This window comes from Osmia lignaria, chromosome 1, assembly GCF_051020975.1.
Source record: "Osmia lignaria lignaria isolate PbOS001 chromosome 1, iyOsmLign1, whole genome shotgun sequence".
In the NCBI taxonomy this organism is placed as follows: domain Eukaryota; kingdom Metazoa; phylum Arthropoda; class Insecta; order Hymenoptera; family Megachilidae; genus Osmia; species Osmia lignaria.
The window spans coordinates 11,838,802-11,851,156 of NC_135032.1; the positions used below are offsets into that span (position 1 = coordinate 11,838,802).

At 36.4% G+C, this 12,355-nt stretch overlaps 1 protein-coding gene across 12 annotated transcripts in view; it reads left to right on the forward strand.

Annotated features, from left to right (window-relative positions):
• CASK (peripheral plasma membrane protein CASK) overlaps positions 1-12,355 on the forward strand; it is a 138,783-nt gene that overhangs the window by 48,166 nt on the left and 78,262 nt on the right. The window contains exon 1 of one of the 12 annotated variants that reach the window (XM_034328164.2): positions 4,594-5,833. The exons of the other annotated variants lie outside the window; for them this stretch is intronic. Coding sequence (XP_034184055.1) covers positions 4,997-5,833 — 837 coding nt within the window. The 5' untranslated portion in view covers positions 4,594-4,996. Of the gene's footprint in view, positions 1-4,593; positions 5,834-12,355 lie in introns of those variants that run through there. 12 annotated transcript variants of the gene reach the window in all.

Below are 12,355 nucleotides of genomic sequence, written 5' to 3' on the forward strand. Positions count from 1 at the left end.
GGTCACCGTGGTTATTTTTGATAGGAAGTCACTTTTTATATAAAAAAAAATTCAATGACTTCTGCATAAAATCACAGCGTTTTGATACTGGAACATTGGAATCTGATTATACAATTTGTATGTTCTTCCATATCGTTTGAGTATATAACTTCGTTTTAAAAAGGTAACTTTACTACTCTCGAGGGAAATTAATGTTGACCACTTGATTCCAAACAATCCCTCGAAATATAGAATATCGCATAATATGCGATTAAATGATTCTTTTCGTTATCTTGTACGTATGTTAGATTATGCACAAAAGGTAGTAATCTCGATTTTATTTACAATCTAGTCACTGTTTCTCCCTTTTAATTTCACTTTTTAATCCTTTTTTTATTTTTCATTATTCAATTACCATTGATTAGATAATTTCATTAAGCCTGCTGGTTTACCAACGATTGAAAAAGTAACGAGTTCACGAAAGTGTTAAATTAGAGTTTCACGAAAGTTTCGTTTGCAAGATTTTTTTTTTTATCGCATAGCATGGTGAAAATTATCTCACCACCGAGGGAAACCATCCGTTTTTCCCGACAGCAAAAATCTCCATTTGTAGAAAAACTTCTTTCCCTACTTTGTAACATAGTTAACTTACTTCCTGGGGTTCTTTCTTACGTACTTTGTAAATCCCCCTTACGGTCGAATACTTTTACACATAGCATTGTAAATCGTTTTACGATTAGTAGATTATATTAGTAGAACGATACCCTTTTTCTTTTTTTTTTTTTTTTTTTTAAGTGTCGAAGAGCTACTTTATTTCCTAATTTCTATCAATAATCCTGTTTGCAGGAACTGTGTTTCTCTTAATCGATTAGGTGGAACGTGGCCTCCGACGATCAGCTATATTTAATTAAAATTAAATCGCTTCGATCAGTTCCCTGGTTGACTCAGGAAAAGGGATTTCAGCCACTTTTCCCTCTGCCTTATCTTTCCACCGCTTCTGCAAATGTTTACGAATAAATAGCGACTCAGCGTCCGTCTTTCATTATCGTTCTTCTTTAAGTAAACTTGAATCTCTGAGATCGATGACGAGTTGGAACGTTATTTTCCCTAGAAATAGCTGTCTGCAGTTTTCCTTTTAACCATCAGCTACTTTACTTGTACTACCTGAGTACAAATCCATTTTGATCCAAGTTTCCAAGAATCTTATCTGTTCATGATGACTTGGCATCCATTCACGCTATTTGTAACTTAAGTGTTACAAGAAAACATTTAGATAAACAATTTATCTTAAAATATTTTGGTGTTTAATAATAGATAAATACGTGTCAGTTCCTTTTTTCAGTAATGTCTTATTAAACAAGAGAAAAAGATTATTTCTCTTTTTTAATCTTTATGGAGAGAGCCAGAATTTTAATTTAATTTTCTATTTCATATTATTTTTATTTTCTAAATTTTACAGCTTTCCTTTAAAAATTATTTTTTCAATATATGAAACCTCATAATTTAAAAATTATACATTTAACTTTAGGCTAAAATTGAAAACGAGTCTTCATTAAGTATCTCAGAATTTTTGCTGATTTTTTAAAATCCAAGAACAGTAAAAAAAACTAGTCAAAGACATAAATGACCTAAGTCGCCCACGAAGGGTTAATAATGTTACACGTGTGAAACGCTTGCTCGTAAAAGAAAAAAGTCAGAGATCATTTGAACAGAACTTTATTTTTGATGTGCTCTTAACGTGTCTTGACCTTTCGTAACTCTTTTACTATAATTATACCGACGTTTAAAGTGTAAAGTATCGGATGAAACTGTTTAAGGTTGTTCTCTCATGGCCTTAACGATGGTGAAAGTTTGTTTACTGTCTGTGTCATAAATAGTAAAGCTTCAACGTTAAGGTAACACCCTTTAACCTATATAGGGTGTCCACACGAACATGTGGCAATTCAATTATTCCTTTTAGCATTGAAGATAAAAAAAGAAGTATATATATTTCTTTAGATCGTTTAATAATTCATTTTAGGATGAATTTAGCAATTTTCTGTAATATAAATCACAGCTGTCTTAACAGCACTGTAGACCCTGGGCGAAGCAATACCCCCACTAGGCTCTGCTTCCCCTGCTTCTCCTAAAATATCTTGAGACCCTCGAATCTAGTCCTCAAAATCTAGCAATGCTGACATTTAAAAGAATAAAAGGAATAAATAAAGTTGACTTCATATGCAGTTTCTTCTCCTCAAAGGGAACTGACGAAATGGTTCTTGATCGTACTGGAGGAACATTCAAATTCCCAAGACCATTCATCCTCTTAGGCTGTAGTATCTGATACTATCCTTGCGAAGACGGTGCCAGCTTTTTTCTTCATGTAGTACGGAACATGTACTAGGAACTGGTCCAAGGTAAATCCATCGAGAGTTGTCTAATACGTGGCAATGGGATCAGGGACGTGGACGTACACAGTCCTGGCAGAGTTGTTCTGTTACGTGATCGCAACTAGGAACAGTGTCCTTAAAGTGGGGGATTAATATAGGTCAACATTCCTACTTTTTGCAAATTTTCTATTAAATTTCTAGTGGCCTTCGTTGTGTAATGTATTGATTAAAGTTCGTACAGGAAGGATACACGAATTTCACTCTGATCTATTGTTTACTGTAACTACCATCCATTTTGCATTTAGGTCATTAACGAAGGATTTATGTAGGTAATCAGTTTCATTAAATTTCAAGCTTCAAATTGATGCAGATTAAGTGCTATTCTACGGTACTTTTATGTTATCAAATTTCTCCAGAAATTCTGCGTTTGCTCATTTGATATGCATTAACCCGATACATCTTGACTTTATAATTTCCTAATTGGAATTAGTTAATTAATTTCAATGTTATAGTAGTTAACACATGTTCAGAAATAAGAACATAAGTTTCCATTCGTCCTTTCACCCTTTAACGAAGGGTGACATCGAAAACGCTTATCCGTGTGTGGATTAAAGGGGTCGATAACTTCAACGAAATTGACCGCGCTTTATTCTCGTAGTTGTCGACAAAAATGAAAAACGATTGAAAATAGATTGATCGTCGAGGGCAACAAGTGCGAAGAAATCTTATCGGTTGAATGGCGTATCAATAGAAATAAAGTGAACGCAGAATCAGGTATACCGATACGTCTTAGTTGAGGAAGACAAAGTGTGTGGAAATAGGATTCTGTTTACGGCTACTTGGAGATCGTGTGATCTATGGGGTCTGTTCGAGAAACTTTGTTAAACCACATTTTTTTTCTTCAGAAAACTTGCACTTAAACACACGATTAAAAATAGGATTGGGGTGGATTATGTCTCTCAGAAATTTTAAAATTCTGTAATTTTGGAATTTCTGAGGTTTTAAAATTAGAAACTCTGGATTTAAGAAATCTCAAATTCTGAACACTAATTAACATGCAGTAAATAATTAATTTTTGACGCATAATCGTTTCAAACTTCACCCTGTTTCTATCTATTTACAACAACAATTTCGACATCTCTGTTACAATACAGTTACCCCCGAAATAGAGCTCACAACGATACCATTGTTATCATCAAAATCCAGTTTACGCTAATTACTGAAATACAACTCACATGATCTTTCATATCAGTCGGATTAACAATACACCCGATCCAGCGACACATTGTATTGTTCCGTACGGTCCTGTAAAATTGATTATGATCCTTGGTTTCGGTATTGTGCCTGACACTTTAATACACAGTGAAAACAATCTGCTCCCATTACCCTAGCATTTATAACGTTACCTATTTGTCCTTTATACGATGCATTGTTCTTGGTGAAACTGCAATACTGCGTCGCATAATCGAATTGAAACACTTGAACGTAATCAGAGGAAGAGATATAGGGTGAATAGTGAATCGGGGTTACTATGTAACGTCGTGGAAACGCAGCGTCACGAGCGCGCCACCTAGGGTGTAGGGAATCGATTGTAGTTTTTCATTCACGCGGTTTCAGGCTGCGTTACTCGAACGCATCCACGCACGGTCAGTTTAGTTTCACCCCCTCGGGGCAGGGCTATTTCCAGAATAAACAGGAAACCCTGACGCTTCGATCGCATGTCCGACGTTGATCCGAAGTTACGGCACGCAGAGTCAACGTATCCGACGATGATTATCGAGCCGACAAGTTGAGTGTTTCGAGGGAAAACGGAAACATCTTTGCCGCAAGGTAGCGAGCGATAAAGCTAAATAGGGTGGGCGACAGGGAGGGAAAAGTCGAAAGAGGAAAGTGTGCGACTCCGACGATGAGACCGGAGATTGTCCGTGAAGCAGGAAGAAGGAAAAGGACGAGAGAATAGGGGTGGGAGTGACGCGTACGTAGGGGGATGTTACTGGAGACGGTGGGCGAACATTGCGGTCCAAAGGGATGTAGGGGTTAGATAGAGAGAGAAAGAGAGAAGTTTACTGCTGGTTGAGGGGTAGCGATACTGGCGTAATACGGGGGAGAAGGGATAGAATGGGGTGCCAGAAGAGAGGGGTAGGAGACGAATAGTTAGGCGGTGGGTGGATAGTCGGGGTAGTGGGTCGGTTGGTTGGTTTGCGTGGAGGAACTGCGCGGCAGTCGAGGCCGCGAGGCTCAGTGCTGGGGAGCGCGGCATCGCGATGCGTCGTCTTCTCGTTGCTGCCGCACTTGCTTACGGCGTTTCTACTTCTCGCGATCACAGTTATCCTTTCCGCGTGCTTCTTCTTCAGTGACATCGTCTTTCTTCTCGTTCATCCTTCCCCGCGTGTCTCGTATTGCCTAGTTTCCTTTTGCTCACGGTGATTCGGTGTCGTCTCCGCGTAATATCATCCACGTTTCGACCGCATGTTTTCCGTGAGTGCGGCCACATTCGCGTGTTGTATCAAGTGTCACCACCTCGCGACGGATCAGTGACGTGAATCGGTTAACAATGAACACGCGAGTAATCGCACCGGTCGGAGGAGTCATGTGGGGCCCGACACCGTAACCAGCTGGAGGAGCGGATTAACCAGCTCCTACGTGGCATGGAGATGGATCCGTATGCCATCGGCTGGCCGTCTCAAGGTCATGGTGTCGGCGGTGTTACCGGAGGTGTCCCCGCCTCAGGCAGCAGCGGAAACGCGAACGACGGTGCCAACACCATACCGCGATGCTGGAGCAGACCGTGCAGATCAACCGATCCATCGCCGATGCGACCGATCGATCATAGCATGCGTTCCACCGAATCCATGCGATCGATGGAGTCGATGAGATCGATCGATTCGGTGATACGTCAACCGTCCGCCGATCCTATGAGAACCTCCATCGAACACCATCAATCGAGCAGATCGATCGAAGCGATGGGTAGATCGATCGAACAGATGCGCAACGAACAGCTGAGATCCGGTGTTGATCATCCGACAACGTCTTCTTCGATGTCCACGCCGATGAGAACCGGAATCGAACATCACTCCATGCGCGCCATCGAGCATCCTTGTCGATTGAAAGATCACGCCAGTTACATGCACGACCATCACTTTGGCCGGATGCACGATCACGGATGTAGATCGGTGGAACACGTCTCACGGATGCTGGAACATCGTCTTCACGAACAACATCCCGGTAGACAGTCACTCGAGCAGACACCTTGTCGGCCAATCGAACATCCTCCTGCGCGACCTCCGCCCGTCAACTATTCTTGTCGGCCTCTCGATCATGCTCCCGGAAGACCTATACCGATGGACTGTGTCATTTACGGGCCGCATTCTCATCCGCCGCCAAGATTACCCACCGAGAGTCCTTTTCGCGTCAACTGCCCCGTGCATAGTCCCTTCCGTTACCGATTCCCCAACGGCGCTGGATCTGATTATCACTCGCACCAGGTGAGATTTTGAAAAAAGATTGATTAACCCTTTGGGTACTACTCGTTAATGTATTGGCTTCCCATTGGTTGATTTCTTAGGGTGAAGGGACACTAAGGTAGCTTTTTATTCATTCTAAAATCTTCTGGATAGGCTGTTGCTTAATTACTATTTTTATTAATTATTTTTCTTCGAATTTAACGAAGAAAGAAATTAATTTTTATTGCAATTTCTATGAAACTGAATACAGTCGCTCAGATAAACGTAAAATAACGTCAAACGTAACGGTTACGTAAGGGATGGAATTGAAAGGACATAAATCCTGCGCGGGTCGATCTTTTCTGTCATTGAATTGCAAATAGCTATAAATTCGACAAGAAATATTCTACAGTTAAATGATCTCGGCGTTTTACATGATATTAACATTTCTGTCCGTATTGTCCTGTTCGAAAATGCAATTGGAATATGGTTTATCATACAGATGTGGTCTCCGGAACGTATTACGGTATTATAGTTCATCAAAATTTTGCATATCGTTTACACACTTATTTAGCTTGCGAAGCCATCAATGTATACGCAAGATTTTGATGGGACAAAGTTCCTCAAAAATTCTGTCATTTTATCGTGAATTTCAAAACGTCGAAAATTTAAATTTTTTAAAATTTTAAATATTTCCAAATTACTTTCGTAGCATCAAAGAGGAAGAATTTTCTAAAAACTTTCCAAGTTTATTATGCTTCATATTAGGAAAGGAAATTCCTGAGTTTCTAAAAAATAATATTTGTTTATTTTTTAAATGCAGAGAAAATTATTTTTCTGTAGAAAATTGTCTGAAGAAATTTTCTTGTTTTATGGAGTGAAAACTGAGCTTCGTTATTTTCTTAAAGTTAGACATGTTATTTTTTTGAAAATAGAGTAAAATAAAACTATTTTGATGTGATTGTTAACAAAGTTTGTGAAAACGCAGGCTCAAGCATGAAATTGATACTTTGTGGTTTGTAATTAAGGACCCTCTAATGAACTAAAATTCACTCTAAAATTAATTCTGTTAATTTACATGCACTGCGCAACAGGAAACTGATCAACTCAGTCTTTGCAATTTTAACATGAAAGAAATTTTTCAAGTGTTTGCAGGAAAGTTTTTTCAAAAGAATTTAAACAACATTATTACAATATCCTCAGTTCATTTTTTATTTTATCAAAATCGATCAGCCCTGTTAATCGCTATTGATATAAAAAAATTAGTAATAATTTTTCAAAATTAAGTAATTTTGTTTTCAAAGGGTACAATTATTTTCCTAAAAAGTTTCTTTTATTAAATTTATTAAAATTCATAATTACTATCAGAAAAATGACGTTTGCAAAGGAATTTCTGCAAGATTTTCATCAGTATTAAATAATGATACCAAACCTCAAAATGAAAGGACCTCAACGTTAGAATATAAACGAGCCCCAGTATATGAATTTCACTGGTTAGCATACGATTCGTATTACCTTTACTTAATTAATCATTGTTATATACAGTCTTTCCTTTGAGGTTCCTTAAATAAGATTATTCAGAGAGATGGCATGAATTACGCAGATGAAACCGTAATTATAAACCTCCGCTCATGTTCTGTTCCTTTGTAATACTGGGAATAACGATGCAGAAAGTATTTTTCTACTATATTTCGTTTATGAGATTCTTTGAAAAATTCATGACACGTGCAATAATTATTGATATTATTATATCAGTGGTCTTAATAAAAAATAATCTACTTTATATAAAATTTTATTCCTAGTGTCATTCATAAATTTCTCTACTTATATAAAATAGATTATTTTTTATTAAGACCTCTATTTTTTGTACTGATCTGAAAACCAAAACTTCTGTTACGCACAAGCTGAGCTAAGCTGACAATTTGACCATTCTCAGCTCTACATAAATCACGAAGTTGGGAAAACGGTTGGGAAAAGGAAATGGTCGATCAGATTGCACAAGCTGGATTGGAACTGGGATCTTTCACTTAAGCTCTCCAGCTTATCGACAAATTTCTTCGTTCTGCTTTTTTCAAACTCAAATGGAACTGTCTTCAACTTAGTCGAGCAAGCAATTTTAGCTCTATAAAAAAAAAATAAAAATATAAAATTCGTCGTATTGCGGACGTATGGAGTTTCAAATTTTGCAGAGGAAATCAATTTAGAGTGTAGCCAAAAAATATAGTGGGATTTAATTTCTGAAAATTGTAACGAATCAGTCGGCGAAATTGCTGAATTGAGATTCGAAGTAACATTTTTCGCTCGCAGAGCGACCACTTTAACCAATTAAGGTATCCAGGTCATCGTCGAATTTCTTCTTTCTAAATTACTTAAATTCAGATGACTGCGCTTTGCGTGAGCAGTATTGGAATCTTGAGGGAAATACAGATGTGGGTTTTCGAAATTTTGTTATTAATTCAGGCGTTGGTACAGTAGACTCTCGTTATATTGCCACGTAAGTGGTGTGAAAGGAAATGTTTAAGTTGGAACGCAACGGTTTCACATAGTTTTTATTGATGTTAATTTTGTGTGAGTTTTAAAACATTCATGAAACTAAGGACAAAATTTTAAACACATTTACCTCTAAGTACTCGTACAAGCACTTAATTGCTTCTAGATTATACGTATAATGCAAAAACGTTTAATTGTCCAGTGGTGTGGTGGAAAGCTGTTTTCTTGGGAAGTCGTTTAAGCTCATTTTAAAAACGAGAAAAGAATAAAATCAGTTTATTCTTATTTTAGAATTGTTCAACAATTTTAAAGTATACAATGATATAGCTTACATAACAACATTTGTTTTTGCTCAGATTGTTTTTCATTGCAATAAACAATCAGAAAAAAATGATACTACTTCGAATTGCATAGTTTTTGAATATTTTACTAATTGAATGTTCAATTGAGTGTTGATAACGAATGTGTTAATTTAATTCTGATAGAATGTCTGCAGTATTTCCTTAGAGATAAAAACTTCGTTATATCGTGGCCACCATACACCATGAATTTTCAATATCTTTTCTAGAGCACAAGTTATTATCCGAAGGTTGCTTCCATATTTTTGACTCAGTTCCTAGCGTACAATCAACCTATTCTTGGTAGCACAATTTCCTCGGAATCTCGTTTGGGATTAGGTATTTTATCTATCAACCTTTTCACTAACTTACATCTAAATCTACTCTTTTCGTCGTCTTTTTCCGTACCGTTAGCATTCCCTAAATCGATCTAGAAAAGTAATGGCATCGCACGTTTACGACCTCATCGTCTTACCTTACGTGCCCGAAATACGAAAGGACAGGTAACATAGTGATTTCCCAGGGAGTTTCAACGATTTCCAAGTGTAGCTTTATGAACAACTTTACCATGCAAATTTACACGACGTGTACTCTTAAGGAATAGTAAATTACCGTGGTTTATATACAAGATATACCATACAACTAAAATAAATTATACTTTAAATTATACAAGAATAAAATCAATAAAATCTTCATCTAAGGGAATATTTCAGTCTACATTTATCAGTTCAATTGTTAAACGTGTTTTATTGAATGAGGTATTCGTATAGTTTAAAGATCATCGTCCGTATCCTTCAATCTGATCCGATACGATTTCTTCACGTTTCGATCGAGCGATTCATTCATCAAGGTGTCACGTTTCATTGAATCTCGAATGAAATGAGATATTTGCTTCGATCCAAGTGATGTGGAGTTGCTGAATTACGTATCGTTCTGCATGCTACTGTTTCATTATATTCAGGCCAATTGGTCGGTAATAATTCACTGAAATAACAAGCGTGTTGCATCGGTAAATGATCGGTAATGTATCCAATTAATGTACATGAATCGAAATAATGCAATTTCCTTTAACGGAATATGTTAGTTTATTATGATTTCCTGCCATTTTATTATTATATAAAGGATCATGAAGTACGACATCTGAATTTCCTATTTAATATCTTCTGTGGATACAATTAATTCATTTTAATTAAATATAATGAGTGGAATGGTTCTAATTAACCTTTCGATGCAGCTCGTTGCAATCTGCTATATACAGTATTATAGTATGAAATTCTTGTATCTCTTGTCTTTAGTAATTATAAATATTGGTTTACATCATGTTACAAATTTGCAATATTGTATCATTTTTCTTTAAAAAATTTATTTATCAGAATCCTGAACGGATAACAAGCATTAGTATTTTAAAGTTATGTTCTTGATGATAGGGAAATGAAAGCAAAAAATGAAGGGGTTTTATGAAGATTATCTATCCATAGGATATTATCCGATTTATGCGCATGCCTGGCCTTTCATACTTTACATCACTTGTTTTTTTACTTCTTTGTAAAACATACGTGCTTTGGCTTGCAAATTGTTGGTTTTATCTCACCTGATGCATCTTTCTGAATAACAAGCTATTGTTACATATGTATGAGGACCTAGAATTATGAGTTACTTTTGATTCTTTTTAAATACTTCTTTTTTTCATAAATCATAGCACAAGTACAAAGTAACAGGAAAGTAGTTTTAACGAAAGATATTATTAAATAGTGTTTCACTATTTAAATACTTAATATAATTAACATAAATTAGATTTGTATATTATTAAAAAATATGGTACATGATTCCATGTATTCATATTAAAAAAAGGAAAGAAAGGAGATTAGAAAATGGAACAGAGGATAACGAAAGGATGAATAAATATAAGCACATGCAGGATATTGCTAACGAGTAACTCGTAGAAACCACCGTCGTATATTAAGTACGAAGTTTAATTTCAAACGTAACCGCAATTTAACTCTGTTTTGCGTGGAAGTTACATATGTTCCTTTCTCTCTAAGATAATTATAATTGTTGAATCTGCGTTTAAATAAGTTACATATTTTAGAGAAACGAAAATATGTAAAATAAAAAAATTTATTTCTTTAATGTCCTGCGTGATGATAATTCTTTTTTCATCTTCTAAGATTTGACTCGAATATTATTTAACGCGAACAGTCTAAGTCAGTGCAAGTTAATTTTGCTTGTTTGCTATCCTTTGACCGGCTTTTTTCAGGTACACGTTTAATCGATGGCCGACTTTCATACACGTAAACGCTTTCAAATACACTTTGTAGGTATTATAAAGAGCGCGGTCCATTGCTTGTGTGCCTTTTCGTTAAATTCCGAATACATGTAAAATCAATTTCGCTATACATTAGGTACCTTGGCCGATCTTATGAAGGTGGACTCCACTTTACTACTGTTGCGGGATAAAGACCTTCAAATATTCGTTGAAAATTTCCAATTACATTTTGATATTTTAATATAAAAAATTTAATACAAACAGGGAAATGATGATTACACTCGCGATCAAGACCGGCTTTTCCGGGGAAAATGTCGATGTCTCAGATTTCCGTTCTTTCCTTTTGGCAGTTCCTAGGAGAATGATGATGTAGGGGAGGAGATCCCATTATTAGTATAACCTTTTGAACATAGTAGACTTTCAAAAGGTTACAAGCTTAGTTAGCACCCTACTATCCCACGACTTTTTTCAAATTTTAAATTTGACCTTTCCTTATTCTTGGAATTCCACTTCATTTTCATCGATTGTCGCTTGAAAGTAAAACACACCCACGCTTCTTTATATACGCACACGTGCAAATTCATTCAGGAATGTTTCAAAAGCGTAAGCAACTTTATCACAGAAATTCTCGACACGCTCGTTTGCGATTCATATCGTTTAGTTGCGTGAAAGTAATAAAATGGTGAGCATAAAACGTCAAGTTTACACTGAAAGCTTTCATGTAATATTTAATCGAAACACACAGAGCACACATTTTTCGTGAAACGTAGACGGAAAAATCATGGTTTAGCTTGAAAAGGGAACATTCAGCTTCGTTGTCGGACGTCAATTGACTGGAAAATGCTTATTGTTCTCTTCCCCGTGTTCCACCACTATTTCACCCTGAAAGGAAAATTCGTTGGATCGAAGCGGAGTCAAGGGAAACCCGAGGGGAAATCGTGGAAAGAAGAAAATGTTCTTTTTTCGTATAACCTTTCCTTTTCACTGTGGTTTAACTGGAAGCATAATAAGCAAACGTGGTAGCTAGCAGCCACTTTATATAATACACGTATCTTGCACGAAAGAGCAGGTGCTGAGACGACTGTAGTTGTGACAGAAAAGGATCACGAACACCAGTCATGAGTACACTTGCCAGAACGAAAAACGAGCATTAAGCTTTCTGAATTGATGACTTTATACGCGAGTTATTCTTTACCTCTGGCAACATCAGAATCATGAAAACTAGGGGTTGTGAATGAACCGTACACGACCCTTTGTTCCGTGACTGATTATACTGAGAAACACTTGAAAAATAAATTTGAAATGGTTTTACCTTTCTTGAATAGAATGTGGAGAAAAATATATTTTAAAAAATATAAAATCCATAAATTTTGATGCAGGTGTTTTCTCTCGTAAATTTTTGTACGTGCTGCGTTCGACACCGAATCCAATATTTATAAAAGTAAAATGCAATATTTATGTATTGATAAT